The sequence below is a fragment of the Styela clava genome, chromosome 10 (genome assembly GCF_964204865.1).
Source record: "Styela clava chromosome 10, kaStyClav1.hap1.2, whole genome shotgun sequence".
NCBI classification, from domain to species: domain Eukaryota; kingdom Metazoa; phylum Chordata; class Ascidiacea; order Stolidobranchia; family Styelidae; genus Styela; species Styela clava.
Genome location: NC_135259.1, coordinates 5,790,805 through 5,809,282, shown reverse-complemented (window position 1 = coordinate 5,809,282; position 18,478 = coordinate 5,790,805). Strand labels below are relative to the sequence as shown.

The 18,478-nt window shown below is 35.4% G+C and overlaps 2 protein-coding genes and 1 long non-coding RNA gene across 4 annotated transcripts in view; 2 read left to right on the top strand and 1 right to left on the bottom strand.

Moving 5' to 3' along the window:
• LOC144428163 (uncharacterized) overlaps positions 1-18,478 on the bottom strand; it is a 93,536-nt gene that overhangs the window by 27,769 nt on the left and 47,289 nt on the right. The gene's annotated exons all lie outside the window — the stretch shown is intronic.
• On the top strand, positions 1,595-10,252 carry LOC120337652 (glutathione hydrolase 1 proenzyme-like). Of its 2 annotated transcripts, none has more exons than XM_078116934.1 (10): positions 1,595-1,746; positions 2,699-2,774; positions 3,035-3,154; positions 4,084-4,252; positions 4,782-4,974; positions 6,876-7,037; positions 7,329-7,632; positions 8,080-8,257; positions 8,988-9,135; positions 9,437-10,252. In XM_078116934.1, exons 1-10 carry the CDS (start codon positions 1,621-1,623, stop codon positions 9,542-9,544), a joined length of 1,584 nt encoding a protein of 527 aa, XP_077973060.1. In that variant the 5' UTR covers positions 1,595-1,620; the 3' UTR covers positions 9,545-10,252. The 2 variants fall into 2 exon arrangements, with proteins under 2 accessions (XP_077973060.1, XP_039261446.2); XM_039405512.2 differs by having other exon boundaries at positions 7,329-7,851; positions 9,437-10,251.
• Positions 11,905-16,807, top strand: LOC120337670 (scoloptoxin SSD14-like). The gene is made up of 10 exons (XM_039405534.2): positions 11,905-12,092; positions 12,492-12,549; positions 12,653-12,772; positions 12,847-13,015; positions 13,287-13,479; positions 13,563-13,724; positions 13,818-14,343; positions 14,810-14,987; positions 15,487-15,637; positions 16,375-16,807. The coding sequence occupies exons 1-10, from the start codon at positions 11,982-11,984 to the stop codon at positions 16,480-16,482; spliced, it is 1,776 nt and encodes a 591-aa protein (XP_039261468.2). The 5' UTR covers positions 11,905-11,981; the 3' UTR covers positions 16,483-16,807.

The window sequence follows — 18,478 nt, the reverse complement described above, 5'->3', positions numbered from 1 at the left end:
TTCATCGCCAAAGCTTTTTTGTGGCATCATAAAAGCAACACAATCTTATTTGGAACACAAAGAAGCAAGGCACAGAGAGGCATAAAGCATTGTTAGTGTGGCGATTCTTAGGTTTTGTCGTGGTGGTGGTTGTTTTAGCCTAATTTTTAAAATGAGCAAATGTAAGAACGTTTTTTGTGATGAGTACGGGAAAGAATTCAAAGTCAAACGTAGCTTGAGGGGTGAGTGCTTCGCACACCGTGACGTATGTAATTGTGACATTAACCTGGAGGCCATAGGAAAGCCAGCTATTTCTGCTCACAATGCAGAAATTTTTCCGGTCGTCCTTATTTTGGGTTCCAGATCGATGGAATCCCTGGGTATATTATATATGTATGCCAGGGGTCGGCAACCTTTTGTCGCTCGCGGGCCAAAATTAAGGGTTTCATTGTCATTGGCGGGCCGACATATTTTTAGAAACCGAACAGGTGATACTCTTACATAATAAAAATCAAGCAGTGATACATCTCTCGAATAAAATATAGATTTATTTTCTCATTACATTGCATCTCACAAAATTATATTTGAATATTTTCAGCGTCATTGAACCCTTTGTGCTTAGCATCAACTTATCTGCGTTTGTTGCCATTTGTCTAATTACAATTAAATTATAGGCTCATTGAACGAGTAATTGTGAATTATAGGCTTGTTAGGTTATAATATAAATTAGTCTACACGTGTCTCACAACAAATTATGTTACGTAGAGAATATAATCGCCAAAACAGCTGTTTTGTTACTATAATTCAGTGAAGTGTCGCGGGCCGGATTATATTACACCGCGGGCCGCATTCGGCCCGCGGGCCGTATGTTGCCGACCCCTGAATTGTAAGCTTTACGAGAGAACAGATATATTTTGAAGTGATTGTAGTGACATTTGAGTTGATGCTATGTTCTACGTTATAGGCAAATGGTTAGGTCAACTTCCAAAATCGAATTTATGGCAAAATGAGTTTGAAAAAGACGCTAACCGGTCTATATAAGTCAAAACCCTAATTTTAAACTGGGACAAGTTAAATGATCAGAATTTTAATAAAAAATGTGCGTACACAAATTACAAGCATAAGATCGAAATAGATGCTACTCTCTAATCGAGAAAACTGTTTAAGTCGCTATTTTGACGCAAATTGATAAAACACGTATCTTTAATCAATGCTTATTGAAGTCACCGTACTCGACTTGCTATTAAAAATATCACTATGGTGTTGTTTATTTTTATTAAAATTTATTTTCAGTCTTTCTTGGTCCCTAATTGATTGTCATTTACAATTATTGCAAATTGTTTTTTCATCACGGTTGACACATGGTTGGTTTTCACCATTTTTTCACAGCTAAAAAATTATATCAAAAAGAATTTTATATCAGTAAAATGCATTAAAAACGATGTGTTGTGCGGCTGTGCTTAACTTGGCTTATTGTTGGCATCGCCTGTGTCATGTTTTTCAAACTCAGATAGAAGTATCCCGTCTTTCTTGCAATTTGTTACTGTCAGCACTGTTACTGTCAGCAAAACACTAAAATTATGACGAATTGGTTACTTTTATCATCACTTTTTTTTAAGATTCCATGATTAAACGTTAACTATGCTAAGCCCTGCATTAGCTAAAATTGTGTTCGCATCTGCGGCATTCAGCCTGGCAATCTTCACGAATTTGCCGAGTAATGTGATCGAGCATTTCTATAAGCTGAAGTATAGCTTTTCCGAAGAGGTTTGTTGCTAGTATTTTTTGCTGTGAATTGATTAGGAAAATGTATATTACTAATGAGGAGATTCCCAAAGATGGAAACGAGCATAATTTTCCATTCATGACATATAGCAGGGCTCATGGTTCGGTATGAATCCGAACCTTTGGAGTATTCGATTCGCAATGCGTCTGTTCTTTGTTCTATGACAGTGTTCCTATTAACTTTGGATATGTGAAGAATCAATTACCAGGGAACTATAATGCACTTTGGGGGATGCCGAATTTTTTTGCGGTTACACAGTTTTTTAGGAATCGTGTTTCTGTTCAAGTCTTCAATCTCCGAGTTAAGGGCACTAATATATATTTGCGCGTACTGTAAAATATAACTTTGGAATGACCGGGTCCCGATAATTTTGAAGTTTTGAAACGGATCTGCGGTAAAAAGTAGTTGAATAGTCCTGACATATCATACATTATACTTGGCGTAAGTATGTCACATAAGTATGTCAAACTTACATGGAACATCATTGAATTCAACGTGTACTTTTTAATCGTTTTGGTAAATTGTTGTTTGAATTGTAAATTGATTTTGTTTTCAATTTTCTTGTTGATGATCGAAAAATAGCTGTTCTTCGCAACTAATGGACCAATTGAATTCAAATTCTTAATAATAGAAGAGAAAGCTATTACTCTTCATTGTTAAATTTCTCCTTAGTCGTTTGGAACGCGATATTTCCTCAAAAGTTGTTTTTATATTTTATTCTATTTCTTGTCAAAGCTTTTTATGAGGGATGGTAACAATTTAACCGCCACGTTTGTTCGATGGCTTTCTCATCCAACTCGATGCTCAATACTGCCGCTGCGTGACCTCAGTGTCAATATTATATTTGAGCATTGTTCACATAATTAATGAACCTGGTTGCATGTCTCTCAAGAACGACTTCATTCTATTTAGAATTCGCTGTTATTTTCACAGGTCAATATCGAGCATAAAGTGACTAAATTTCTCAACGAAAACAATGACGTGTATTATCATGCTGCGGTTGCTTCAAGTATGTATATTGTCAAAACGTCCTATTTTGGTATTGATTTTGTTCGTTACAATCAGTAGATGAATTCGCAACACCCAGAAATACAATTTCTTGTAGTAACTGTAACAAACATGACACATTCCCTTGCGGCACTCTTAGAAGGTTTCAATAATTACCAACCTTCACAATCAACAATTTCTGACACGACAATTCGAATGGAGAATATCCATAACTGAGAAGGACAATTTAGTAATCATCTGTTGTTTTATTTACTAAACTAGGTCAGCTTGAGTGTTCTATCGTTGGAAAAGACATTCTAAAAGCAGGTGGCAATGCAGTTGATGCCGCAATTGCATCAACACTATGTGAAGGGGTTGTTGAACCTTATCATTCCGGAATTGGTGAGAAAACAATTTATTGGACACGAATTGAACTTATGTTTCCTTTTCTTCAATTGGGGGGGGGGGCAAACTTTCAGCATTTGAAAATATTTTATGTAATTCATAAACGCACCTATATATGAAATAAATTCGGTACACGCCTTCATATGACATTCGGTACAATTACCATCAATATTTGAATGGTATTTTGTTGACTTGTTGTCACCAATATATTCAAGCACTGGGCTTCTTTTTCCTTATTATTATGTTAATATTAGGGTTAGGGCTGACAAAATAAGGTTAAAGAATGACGTTTTTGACGTATTCATATTCCTCAATCAATAACCAAAATTATTATTTGAGCGACTCTTCACATCTTCAGCCCTAAATTGAATTTGATTATGATGATTTCTATTTGATTATTTAGTATACTAGTGCATTATCATGATTCTCAAGTTCATAATGAATATTCCGACTTTCAACTTTTTTTGTATAGAAATTATTTTTGGCATTTGATCGAATTTCCCCCATCCAACATCATGGCGCATACCAAATCTACTGGTAATTATCTTAGACCAGTGTCTTACAACTTTTGATAGAGAGGAACCGCGGTAAAAAAAATCCAGATGCTCCAGAGACCCCTGTGGAATCGTTTAAATTGTTTGACTTGTATAATAAACTATTAACATATATATATATATATATATACTGACAATACTGACAAAACAAATTATTTTTGACCTTTAGCAATTTTCATAATAGTGACACACATTATAGGTATTTAATTATATTTAAAACAATATACATATATATATTGATAGGGACTCTCGGATTTGATTGGGAAAGTGAAGGAACCCCAGGACTGTGCTGCAGAAACCTCAGTTAAAAGCTCCTGTGTTAGATACTAATGGTCTTTTAAATGTATTTAATACACTTCTGTATATTTCCAGGTGGAGGAGCAATTATGGTAATTTACAATCACACAACAAAGTCAACAACAACCATATTATCTAGAGAGAAAGCACCGTCAGCTGCCACCAGCGATATGTTTGTCGGGATTGAGAATCCCAAAAGAGGTGCAAAGCTTATCGCAGTACCAGGTCAACTAAGAGGCTTAGAGTAAGATTTAATATTGTTGAATACAAACCCGCGTTGTAAAATCATATAATATAACTATATAGTTTCCAGTCATAGGATTGTTAGTCGTTCAAGAGCAAAACGACTAGTCGCAAAGCAATCATTTTTTTAATTACTGTAAGGCCTTCACACACCATCAAGCCAAACAAAGCAGCTACTGAAATGTCAGCTTATTCCCAGCTGTGCATTGCCTACTCGATTTACTCGTAAGTTGTTAGGAGTTGAACATAAACCAGAGATCGGTGACCTTTGACATCAGCATACTTAGGTCCATTGATCACTATGTCACTGCGTGGTCTCAAATAGAATATGAAGACCCGGGATCATGGAGTCTATATCTGAATTGTTTCACAAAACATATTTGAAATTAGTCAGTTCAGAATTCTGTAATCTCATTTGTCGATCCCGAGTTGAAGCAAATTAGTGAAGTAAATCTCAGCAACCAAGAAAATATCACCTTCGCAAATTTAAGAAAAATTCCTAAATCCTAAATTCCTAAATCATCATTCAGATATGCCTACAAGAAATACGGTGGAAAGATATCTTGGACTTCTCTTTTCCAACCCGCCATTGATAAAGCTAAAAATGGATTTACAGTAAGCGGAGAATTAGCGATTATGCTGGAAACGCTTTACAAAGATGTCGTAGCATGGGAACTAGATTCGTTGTTTTGTGATATTTATTGCAATGAAGATAAAACTGGGGTAACTATTTCCGAATAAATACAATTGGTCTAGTTTACTATATACTACCGTTCCTTTAAATAAGACTTTATATAAGATCGCTTGAAGTTCAATCGTGTTTCCATGCATTGAGGTTTAATACCTAAATCTTATTCTTCACATTATATGTTAAAAACGTAGAATACTTCTTATTCAATACTGTGATTTGAGCAAATTATTCCAGTAAATTTATATTTTGTGTATACAAAAGCCCCATTCTGCAGCTAAAGATTTCTGTCGGTATCGAAATCGCAATATTCCTTCATGTAACCAGAGGCGGATTATGCCCCTTTGGTGCCCAAAGCACTGAATACTTTGGTGCCCCCTTATGTTTAATTTAATTATAAAAACAATAAACCCCATTACCCCATCTATTAAAAATAATCACAACAAACAGTAAATAAAACAACTTTCACGAACATTTTCAGATTTTTTACTGTTATATATAGCCGATATATATATCGGCTGTTTACTGCCGATATGATATATCGGCAAACACACAACATCGGGCCGATATAACGGTTGAGCTCTAATCCTGAAGGAGTGTGACAATAAAGATTCATGCCTACAGTCTCAACGTGAATCGAAATACCAAAGGATACAAGTCACAACTGTAGTTTATAATTTCACGGGTACCTAGTAGTCTACCTCAGCGTGGTTCAAGGTTGCTAAGTTGAAGGACCGCAAAAACTTTTGAGGAGGTCTCGCGGGCCGCAAGTCGGAGAAAACCCATAGTGATCGAAATATCGCGAGTTTAATTACTTTTAATTCAATAAACAACCAGAGTTTACCGTTCTAATCAGATCATTATTATGTTGCATTAGTGGCGTTTTTTTAAAATTTCTCGCATTGTCGGAAGATATATATATAAAGCCTTCAGTTATTTAAAAATTAATTCCCTAAAATTACCGTTGTATTTTCCGCATCTCGCGTTTATTTTCGCTTCAAATTATATTCTTTCGTGCAGATATTACTTGAAATCAAACCAGACACTTTGTGATGGGCAAGGAAATACGCTTCCGCCGTGTTTTCCTCATGCCACTTTTCTTGTGACAATCATTTTATTACGAATTGTTATATTTGAGTAATTTGAAAACTTGCAGCGTGAGCAAGCTTAGTGACATCGTCAAATAACATCCAAGTCCGTCTAAGTTGGTATTTCGGGACCTTGCTGAAAAAAAAAACTGGATTGCGCGGCATTAAGTCGGCTCTGTGTTTCGTCACTACTGTCACATGGCCCACGCTGGAAAACAGAGAAGTGTTTTTACTGAAATAAAAGCACAAAGCGTTAGAAAAAAAAGTTTGAATATCGGGATTCCAACCTCAGTTGGAATATCGAAAAAACTCAAAAACGCTCTGCTGTTGGATACAAATATACGCTAAAATTGTTCTGCGGGCCGCACGGAATGTAGCAGCATGACAGTTTATTGGTCCAATTGTTGAAGAGAGAAGAAATTTTTTTAAAACAAAAATGCAGCAACGAGGGGAATGATAAGAATTTTTTTTTTACAAAACGACTCATAGGCCCATTCCGTGTCCAATAAATAAGCTTCAGTGGTTATTTTTGATAAAGAAGGATAATGTGGTACTTGAAGACAAAAAATAGGCAAACATTTCGAAGTTTGAGTCGTATGGTGAACTCGTAATATTTTAAATAAACACCGATAAACTATATAAAATCATGCTATAAAAATTTCTGTGGTGCCACTCTTTGCTTGTCGCGCTAAGCACGTGCTTATATTGTTTAATGGTTGATCCGGCGCTGCATGCAACATACCACTGAATAAAATATTGACATCCTTGGAAGCTGGCCATCTCAGATTCTGTTTCCTGGTGACTGGACTACCAACAATTTTTATCGAAAATTTAATGCTTTTATTTAGATGAAGCAGGAAGGCGATACTGTAAAAAATCCTCTGCTTGCTGAAACGTTGACAAAAATTCAGCAATATGGAGTAGACGTATTTTACAATGGTGAAATAGCAGATCAAATAATTGATGAAATTCTGGGTCAAGGAGGTATCATAACCAAGAAAGATTTGTTGGTTAGTTTATGATGAGATATAAGTAAGAAATGCAACAATATTGTTACAAAATTGTAGAGATAATCGGTAAAAAAAGGTTATTTAGGACTGGGAATGGGCTGAAAAAGTAATCCAACTTGCTACTCTGATTACCCTAGTAAAGTAGGGTAATAATAGATGAGATATATATATGACACAGCCTGCCGATGTAAACTAAACAAGGTAGCATTCCTAGGATGTCAAATACTTATTCAGACTTACAGCATTGTAACGTTCGCAAATTGCTTGAAATTTATATTTTATATTTATCAGGATTATGATGTCATTGAAAATCCATCAATAAAAATTCCACTTCCAAATGCGGGTTACACAATGCACGCATCCCCGTTACCTATGGGAGGTCCGGTGTTAGGAGCGATACTATCTGTCATGGACCTTTTTGGCATCACTCCACAAGACTACCAGAGCAATGCAACAATTCAATGGCAAAGAACAATAGAATCATTCCGACATGCTTATGGAGCACGGTATAGCATGGGTGACCCAATCTTTGCTTCTCAAGCCCAGATTATAGAAGATAAAATAGTATCTGGAGACTTTGCAAAGGAGACTATAAGTAAAATATTCAGTGATAGAACTTTTCATGATCCTGCTTATTACGGCGCAAAATTTATGAAACCTACAGAATCATCTACTTCACATTTATCAGTTCTTGATCAAAATAAAAATGCTGTTGCAATCACATCCACCATTGCCTACGCATGGGGGTCGTATGTAATATCACCATCAACTGGAGTTATTTTTAACGATAATATGGCGGATTTTTCATTTCCAAGTGAGTTTGTCTTTCTATTCCAGTTCAGCTACTAGTGATGCATATAAGCATGTTTCTTTTTTTTTTGGTTAAGATAAAAGTTGTCATTTTTTCCATATATTCAAAATTTTACGAATAGATTTCTGTCTAACTAATCGTCGAGGAAATAATTCTTTATTTATCAGTTCAAGAGTTCCTGAATTGAAGGCAAAAAATGAAAATAATAATTCTGTGTCCATATTATATAAGCTGGAGATCCTGCTCACGACTCTGAGCTATATGCAGAAAACCAAATAGAAGGCGGAAAACGTCCCTTATCATCCATGACTCCAGCGATATTGCTGGATAATAACCAACAACCAGTATTCGTCATCGGAGGAGCTGGTGGATTGAGGATTCCAACATCTGTTGCACAAGTATTACTCAGGTAGAGTTGTTTTAGATGCTATAAATAGAGATTTCATATCATACTTTATACGCGTCTTACAAAATAAATTTGTTGTTTGCGGCAAATTTTTGTTGGTAATAAATATATTTAATTGAATATTTAGCGCGACTCGCATTTACCGTGACTATTTTTGGCTTCAGCCTGATGAAATGAATGAAGCCTTAAAATACCTCATTTTCGTGTTAACGTGTTTGGAAAAATTGAATTTTAGACGACGTCTTAGGGCTAAATGTTCTGTGAAAATCAAAACCCACAACAAATTAAAATAGAAATTTGTCGCTCAATTTCCATCAGTGATGGAAATGCATCTTGAGACGAACCGAACCCGTAAATCGTTTTTTTATTAGTTTTTCGTGTTGTTGTAATTGTGGCAAAATAAATAAAGATGGAAGTGTCTTCTGTATTTCTATTTTATAATTCCATGAAATGGGATGACAGATATTGACAAGCAGTGCTGGTCCATAAATAGCATATGGTAGGTAACCTTGTGAAGTTGAGCAACTGTCGGTACGATATACTTGGCACTGGCGAAGTTATATGTATTTGAGTCTTGCTCTCTTCCGATATCATGAAGGTTGTGCGTATCATTCGGTATTAAATTTACAGCGGGAATAACTTTAAATGTATAATGCATGATTCATGGCAAAAATGAAGATTTAAAGCACTAAGTACACAATAAAATATAACAAGATGATTTGATTTAATTCAGGTTATTATACTTTGGTTCCGATGAAGACATCACGTCTGCAATTAAAGAAAAAAGACTGCACGACAGTTTGATACCGGATTACATGGAATATGAAGGAGGTTTCGTTCCAGGAGTAGTGGAAAAATTACGGAAAATCGGACATAATATTGTAAGTTGAGTAACGAATTTATAAATCAATGCAAAAGTTAAATAAATTGTAGCGAGATACTTACGACAAAAATTGCTGGCTTTGAAGTAAATAAACTATTATGAGTAAATGAAAAGTAAAATAGTTTATAGCAATAAATATTTAGATCGTTTTGCTGACTTGTTCTTATTATTGGAAGAAAATTCGATTTTTTTTTAAACTATTCGGCCAATCGCTTTTAAAAGTTCCATTAGCTCAATTCAAAAGTGTAGAAAATTATTCATTTTTCTTCATGAAAATAAATTTGTTTCTCGTCTTACAGAAAACGATGATTGCAAAACCCCGCGTTAATGGAATCCAAATTACAAAATCTCAAATCAATGCATATTCGGACCTAAGAGACAAGGGAGCTGGAGCAAGTGGATGGTGAAAAAGACAATGCAAAAGTATCATGACATAGAGTGCCATATCTGACTCAAAAATAAATTGAAACTATCAAGCCTTTCCTCTGCATTTCTTAGATTTTAAATACATGAATTATACATGAGTATCAACTACCGTGTTTTGAAACTGTGATCTTATGATCAACTACACACTTGTTAGTTGAAATAATATAGCGAACAATATAATTCGACTGAAAACTGATTTATAATTAGTTATTGTCAAATTTTCATATTCAGCAATCTTGGTACCTCAAATATTTTATCACATCCATTGGGTCCTTACCAATACAAGTTATTGATATTCTTTTGAATTAAACGCCACAGGCGTTTTTTGCGATGACGTATTCATTTTTGAAAGACTTGTACGTGATATATAAAGGTGATTTGTACCTGAGATGTCAGTTAACGGTTAAAATAAATCATAACCGTTAACCATCTTAAATAGGTTAACTGATTAACCGGTTAACCATTCCCAGCCCTAATAATAAACTATGAATATAGTCCTATCTTTTCACGGTCGTAAGTCATTCGCTGGTACGATGTAAAAAGCGACTAATATGAAGTGAAATTATGTAATAACAGGAGAGCAATTCTAAAATATATAAACACGAAGGACAAAACGGCGTAGCATCAAATATTTTACAGTACCGGTAGTCTAACCACGAGGTCGCTGTAATGTGATTGCGGAACCGCTACACGGCGTGCAGTTTTTAATTTTGTCATCACACACAACTGAAAGTTAAAAAACGAATCATCGACAGCAATAATCTTTAGCCACTGAGAATTTCAAAGCACAACAGCAACGATCCATAGGCCCATTTCGTGTCCAATAATCCCACGTGTAAAATCGACAGGTTTCCAGTGTAAATTCCAATTATAGAATTCCGTGTATGATTAATCTATTTTATAAGGATTCAATCTTGTGATCGTTCAAATCAAAATGGAAATATATGATACATGTATCACGTTCTCACATCATGGGCGCTTCGGCAATCAGTCACGAATTTTGTTCTTCCATAACTGCATTATCCGTGTCTGCTAATTCCATCACTTCGCGTTAGTATGAATCAACAATGGAAGATAAGTATATTGCGAATATAGAATACAGTAAAGATTAAAGAAAATATACAGTGTTGCATAGAGTAGCATAAAACAATTTTATTCACGAAAATTGCTGTGACACTGTCAAGAGGCCGAACGTGACTTTGCACTCGGGAATAGGTTTCAAATATCTTGATGATAAAAACGAAAAAAGTTCCACTTCGTTAGAATTGCTTGACCAGCCGAGTGTAATAAAATACATATATATATACTAGTACAGGACCCCTAAGGCTATCTATTCTGGATAACATGACAGAACACCCAGTGGAAAAGCTAGGAAACGAGACTCATTTTAAAAATATTCTTCAGTGATTTGTAGCCTATATGTGCTATAAACAATATCCAAGAAGCTGCTTGTCACTCAAGTGGAGTGGAATAAGTCGTATTCGGTATTTTTTCGTAATAGTTCGATAAAAATGGCCAGACAACTTCAAGTGGTGAAAGTGACGTTGTGATAGTAGGTTATGCATACCTTTTTTAACAGCAGTATACGATTGTAATCGAGTGAGGATCTATAGTAGCAAAAAGTTTTATTGCTTCGCTTCTGACAAACTCGCTTCCATTTCAATTCAACTAGCCCTAATTTTATGGCATCGTTATGGCACATCCCTGCGTGTAGAGCGCGTTTGGATCATTAGTAATACTAAACAAAGATATATCGGATAGCGCGTTATTTCTAAGGCCGGTCTAGAGTAGGTATCACGTTAAAATGTGAAAACCCTCACGGAAAACCAATTTGTAACACTTGTATTACTGATCGGAGATTCCTCCTATTATTTAACTAGCAAATTCCTGCGGTCCCCTGTGATAGGCATCTACAGAGATATATATAAAATAAAGATGAACGATTAATAGTTAAATTTAAGGGTACTGGGGGAAGTAATCCCGATTGTGTTATATGCAAGTATTGTATAATAAGAATGGATTCCCTGACACGAGAATTTAGAATAAACTAGAAAATAGTAAATATGTACGCAAGCAAAGACACGCCACGACAACGTATTTGACAAAAAGGAACTATTGAAACGTGAATTTCCTGATCATCGGAAGCGATATGGTTTCCTAAGAACAGTATTGAGGGAAATGCATAAGGTCAAAATTGGGTTTACGAGAAGATTTGTTTTTTAAAATACTGTTGCTATTGAACATGCAACACAAATAGGAACCGCTTTACATGAGAAAAAGAGAGGCGATGTAGCGTTACTGTTATGTAGTTGTTTGCAGAGAATTCAAATCCAAACTGTTTACAAAATTATTTATGTTTTATTGACATGACATTGACAGCTACAAGAGATTAATTTAATTTAATAAAATACACTAAGAATGGGAAATAGACGAATGAGTGTTGGGTTCATGCTTATTGCAGCATGTATCCTAGCCATATTTGGCAATCGTTCTGCATCAGAAGATATACGTGCTTATCTGATAAATCAGGTATGAAATTGTTAAATCTCAATTTTACCTAAAATAAGTAAAAGTGACCGTCACTATAAACGAGTGATTACAGGAATTTTCAAGAACTCATTTTATTACTCAAAGTTTTGATATGGATATTAATGAAGAAGCGACCCGCAATATAAGTCTGTATCGATTCCAGCATTTAGCTTGCGAGTTGTATGATAACAAATACACATGTTAATAAACAATATTTCGTACCACAGTCGTTTTCCTAACCACGAGCGCTATTCAGCGAATTAAACATTGTATTGAAATAGCAAACTGGACAAGCTCAGAAGTAATAAGACGAAAATTGCGTTATGTATTATTTTAATATAGTAGGTGCTAAATAGAGATTGATTTATAATAATTAGAAAAAAAAAATTGCTTTCACAGCCCGACGAAACTCAAGAAAGTCGAGATAACGTATTTGAGCATGCTGCAGTTGCCGCAAGTATGAGAAATTTATTTTACTTCTTCGCAGCAATATGATATTCTCTATCAATATTATATATATGAGTATATATTACAAACATTGAATGTTTTTATATGTTCAGGTCAACTTGAATGCTCGGTTGTCGGAACAGACATTATGCAAGCCGGTGGGAATGCAGTAGACGCGGCAATCGCTACGACAATGTGCGAAGGCGTAGTTGAACCATACCACACATCAATAGGTAATCGTAGCAAAAAAGAGAAACCAGAAGTCGTAAATAATCAAGCCTGAAAGACTCACTTGTTTGTTTTACAGGCGGAGGGGCCACGATGCTGATTTACAATTCGACTACAAAGTCAGTAACGAGTATACTCTCCAAAGAAAAAGCTCCCGCTGATGCTACTCCAAATATGTATATTGGGGATGCAAATCCTTCGAGAGGAGTAAAATCTATAGGTGTACCAGGACAATTAAGAGGCCTGGAGTAAGATATTTTTGTTTGAAAATTTTCCATTTATACTTAGCATTCGTTATTTAAGAATTCGCCCTGTAGCGGGCATGGTAATCCATCAATAACTTATTTAAAATTAGGTATAACGTAGTAAATGTTCATTAAAACACGACAATTGTATTAGTTTATTCTTGAAGAGATAAGCGCACAGTATTGTATTCAAACAATTTTTAAATAAGAATAATTGTTTCATTTCAAAAGTTTCATAGACATTTTACGACTACTGTGTTTTGTTTTATAACAGATACGCCTACAATAAATATGGGGGGAGGGTAAGTTGGGCTGCTCTTCTCCAGCCCTCCATCGATAAAGCAAGAAACGGATTTAAAGTCAGTGGACAATTGTCAATTGCATTGACAAGTCTATATGAGAACGTGATTGTCCATGATACAAATTCTGTATTTTGCGATATTTATTGTAATGAGGACAGAACAAGAGTAAGTACAAAGTTTTTGTATTGAGGTAATTGAATTAACGTCATATGTAGTGCATGTTTTTATATTTTATTACATATGAATAGGTGAAGCAAAAGGGTGATATTGTCATAAATCTACTATTAGCTGATACGCTGATAAAAATTCAACAGCATGGTGTAGAAGGGTTTTACACGGGCGAAATGGCAGACATCACAATCAATGAGTTTCGGGCACAGGGAGGAATAATGACAAAAAAAGACTTAATGGTGGGTTGTTAGGGTATACTTAACTCACTATCACATGAAACCACAATTTGGAAATTATTTAATACAAATTTTTTTTTATTTTATATATCCTAGGACTTCGACGTAATTGAAGAAGCTGCTATTCCAATTCAACTTCCAAATGCCGGATATACCATGCATACAGCTCCTTTACCGATGGGTGGTTCAATATTGGGAGCAACGCTATCTATCATGGATCTCTTTGATATCAGCCCACAAGATTACGACAACAGTGCCGCACTTCAGTGGCACCGTACAATTGAAGCGTTCAGACACTCTTTTGGGGTCCGTTACGAGATGGGAGATCCGGATATGTATCCGGAATCACAGGACGTAGAAGATCAAATTGTATCGGGTGAATATGCAAAATCGGCAATAGAAAAAATTCATGATGATGAAACCTCCCCCGATCCAGCATATTACGGCGCAACTTACCTAACCTACCCCAAAGAAACATTTACTACGCACGTATCAGTCATTGACCAAAACAAGATCGGTGTTGCAATCACATCAACCATTTCTTCACTGTGGGGTTCTTATTTCATGTCGCCAACAACAGGAATTGTATATAACAACGTAATGTCAGTTTTTTCATATCCAAGTAAGTAAACTTTTATGTCATAAACACAATTTGTCCAACGAGTATGGTATTTGCCTGTTGTGGAGTTATGACTAGCACAAAGCTGACAAAAAAACATGCTAGCAATTTTAAAAAAATTTGCTCAAAGAAAGTATTCAGCCATAAGTGGAGAAGGCATATTTCTAAGCAAATTTAAGGACTAATACTGAAATCATAATGACTACTAAAACTCTATCTAGGAATCTACAATTTGTGGTAATGCATCACGCACAAGCATATGCCAATTTGAGCAAGAATTGAACTGACTTGATCAATAACAGCATGAAAATAACCAAAAGATAGAAAATTCTACAGAAATGTCCGGTGCACACAGGGCCGTGGGATTGTTAATCGTGTGGCCCACGGAATTATAAACAAAGCGATTTTTTTCTAATGTCTTTATTTTTGCCTAAAGCATCTACTATCTGTTAATTTTTTATATTCAAAGCCGGCGATCCAGATCACGATTCCAAACTGGTTCCATCCAATCAAATTGAAGGTGGGAAACGAGCCCGATCAACTATGTCTCCTGCAATATTTTTAGATGAAAATTCATCCCCTGCTTTCATTGTTGGGTCTGCTGGTGGTGTACGTATACCTACATCAATCGCACAAGTTATGCTCAGGTGATCAATTTAAGCGAAAAGTAGTCTTTCATTGTGATGGACTCATGGAATCATGCACAAACAGGAGTTTGAGTATGCACAAAATAAAATAATTTACTTCATTTTCACGGAAGTAGGCTAATTAGAGAATTCATGGTTCCCGTTTTTTTGGGTTCACCCTGTACTAAAAACATGTACTCGAACACAGAAATTTTCACAAAGTCTATTCACAAATTAAAATCGTAATAAATTGTAAAGGATATGTATATATACCCTTTCTGTGGCGATCTATTCGTTCAACAGGCGTCATTTCCGCTCATTTGAGTTGATATTTTGAAATCAACTCATAGGTAACTTTGTTGCTCCTCCTAATTTTTGTTTTAATCAATCTCTACAAATGCAAAAAAATTTCACTCGAGAATAATAAATCTCCATTTACGCCCCTCGTTTAATGCCCTTTGTGTGTCAGAAAGTCAGCTTGCATTGGAAAATACGGCTTATAATTAACCCATTTTTCCAGAATCTTGTACTTCGGAACTGATTTTAGCATTGAATCATCTATAAATAAAAGAAGACTCCACGACAGTTTATCAAGCTCTGGCGCATTTGAATACGAGGATAGGTTTGATCCTGATATCGTCGAAGAACTCAAAAGGATCGGACATAAATCTGTAAGTTTGTTAAATCTGTAAGTAAATTTGTGCATGTGTGTCTCAGCAATAGGGCAAACAATAGATAAAAGGTAATTTCGACTTGGCGTGATTGGCATTTGAGAAAAACTATATCTCTCTACAATCTATATATATATAAATATATAAAAAAAAAAATAGAACTTGAGTTTTATAGAATGCAGTTTTAAAAATCGCGAAGTTCACGTTTCAAATGACCTAAACTACTTTCTCTGGTTAGCATAGGATATGGTCACAACATTTAAAAAAGCAAAATTCCGGACAGTGCATGACTATTTTCATGACCTCGTAGTAGAAAATATGCGCACGGTACGAAATAACAATGTTCTGTATTAGCAGTGTTCACAGTACGATTGCAGATGCAGTGAAATACCGGATTCCGGACATTTGAGCATTTTGTTTTTAATTCTTACCGGACGCAAAATTTAACCCTAAATTCCGGTCATGTCCGGAATTTTCCGGACTGTATGGCAACCCTAGCATAGAATGCAGTTACAGCCAATTCAGGTATACGAAAAGAACTGCCTAATGCTTTTGATTTTTGATAATAAATTTTGCGCCAGAAATAGGCAGACATAACCTACTAGTTATGTTTATCCCTTTCTGTATCGACCCTAATACTGTTTTCTGTTCTCCTTGAATAGCAAGCGATGTTGTTGATATCCACAATTAGTAGCGAAATTGCTTTATGTATTTTCATTTCTTTTATATGTATACAGAAAATCATGACTAGTAAAGCCAGAGTAAACGCCATCCAGTTGAAAAATTCTCAAATACACGCTTTCTCTGACATGAGAAACGAAGGTGCCGGGCCGAGCGGATGGTAAAAATAGAACAGACTGAAGACAAAAAGACTATAAACTGAACCGTTTCGAAAACAAATAAATGAAATGTTGGTCATTATATATCTATGGCTAATACGATAGTTAAGACATACCATGGACCGTGGTACAAAAGATACAGTTATAATAACGATAACATTAGGTCGACATTTTGATGTCCACCATATTATTCCGCTTTCCATAAGTAAAAGGTTTTGCAGTTTCTTGGTGAAACTTCTCTTCTCTTGGTGAAACTTCTTTGAAATAATATTAGACGTAATGTGTTTCTTTATTATTGTATAAATACATGCTTGTCTTCACCAACGGACAATAGTTCTGCTAGGTTATTATTAACGGGTATAATTTTCGTACAACATAAGTGGACATTTGATTTGGTTTAAGTGGGACTTACTACTTATAGTTCTCCTATGCCAGTAGTTCTTAACCTTTGCGAGCCTTCCGAACCCCTACGCTATTTTTCTAGCTTCTGTCGAACCTTATCGTATTAAACGATTATAACTAGGAGTGTAATCAGAACTTTATGGAGGGGAGGCTTATTTTGCACAATGTTATATAAAAGAATCATTATGGTGTAACCTTTGATACCAATACTCTGTGTGAAAAAAAAACAATATCAATAGATTATATATATATATAAAGTATCCTTCACGCAAATATTTAGTCTAAACCCCAAGATTTTACGATATTTCGTGCTGTTCTCACAAGCAGAAAGCATCCTAAAAAGCTATCACAGAGAAGTACACACAAGCTATGGCGTACAACATCTACGACGATATGAGTTTTCGATGAAGTGCAATGGAATCAAAGGTGTTAAAGTCACAGACATTTCCACTAAAACCGTATCCATGCGAAGCAACATAAGCTAGGTCAGCTAAGTTATATTACGAGTTGTTTAAACGTTCAAGTCTGTATATCGGCGATGAACTACAGTGGTTTTTTGCATAATTAGTGGATCATTTTCTAGTGACTCTTTTAGATACGATGTTGCGTTATTGTGCAACAACTCCACAAAAGCTATTCTTTGTAAGGAAAATTTCAATAACTCTTTTGATACTTTCCTCGGTGACATGAAATGATTAATCAACAAACATGCTCCTTTACGACCCTTAATACGCAGAGAAAACAAACTCTTCTACAAAACTTGGATCACTTGGGGACATCCATCAAACAAAAAAATAAAATGTACAAAAATAGATTCCTGAGTGGTGAGCGTGCCCATTTCAAAAAGTAAAGAAATATGTTGGGTAATTTGCAGAGGAAATCAAAAGAACTGTTTTATCGTAATATGCTCCAGAACAACCGAGGAAATGTAAACCACACATGAAAAACTTTCAATGACATTATTAGGATTAAGTCCAGAGATGACACTTCCATCTCAGAATTGAAGCTTGAAAACGGAATCATTGTGTCAGACGCAGTCACGGTTGCCAGTGAATTCAATAAATTCTATTCCACATTAGGGAAAAAACTTGCAGACAATCTCCGAGGTGCTCTCTTGCAAAATTCTTTTTTTTTTGATCCTACGTCACCCACGGAGATTCTCCAGATAATATTAAACCTGAAAAAGGGGAAAGCAGTTGGGCCCGATGGTATTCCATCCAACATTTTAAAAATTTTCGCTGATATTATATCACCTGTGCTCAGGCATTTTTTTAATTCATCTAACCATGGAACTTTAGATTTAATTTTCTATATTCATGAAAAGCTTGACAAAGGAGAGTTTGTATGTTGTATTTACCTAGATCTCAAAAAAGGATTGGACACTGTAAATCACAGTATGTCTTCACAAAAACTAAGACACCTTGGTTTTCGAGGTGCTGCGGGCAACTAATTCTGCGATTACCTGTTTGGTCGACAACAATTTGTGGAGGTAAATTCCCAAACGTCTCCATCCATTGCGAAATTCCTCAAGGATCGGTATTAGGACCTCTTGGTTTCTTTGTCGCGATAAATGATCTGTCGTCTTGCTTCAATTTCTTAA

Coding starts and splice junctions, on each gene's coding strand:
- LOC120337652 (XM_039405512.2), top strand. CDS start 1,621: ATGCTAAGCCCTGCATTAGCTAAAATTGTGTTCGCATCTGCGGCATTC. Junction 8,258..8,987: donor GTTGCACAAGTATTACTCAG/GTAGAGTTGTTT, acceptor GATTTAATTCAG/GTTATTATACTTTGGTTCCG. Junction 9,136..9,436: donor GGAAAATCGGACATAATATT/GTAAGTTGAGTA, acceptor CTCGTCTTACAG/AAAACGATGATTGCAAAACC.
- LOC120337670 (XM_039405534.2), top strand. CDS start 11,982: ATGGGAAATAGACGAATGAGTGTTGGGTTCATGCTTATTGCAGCATGT. Junction 13,480..13,562: donor GTAATGAGGACAGAACAAGA/GTAAGTACAAAG, acceptor ACATATGAATAG/GTGAAGCAAAAGGGTGATAT. Junction 14,988..15,486: donor ATCGCACAAGTTATGCTCAG/GTGATCAATTTA, acceptor CCATTTTTCCAG/AATCTTGTACTTCGGAACTG.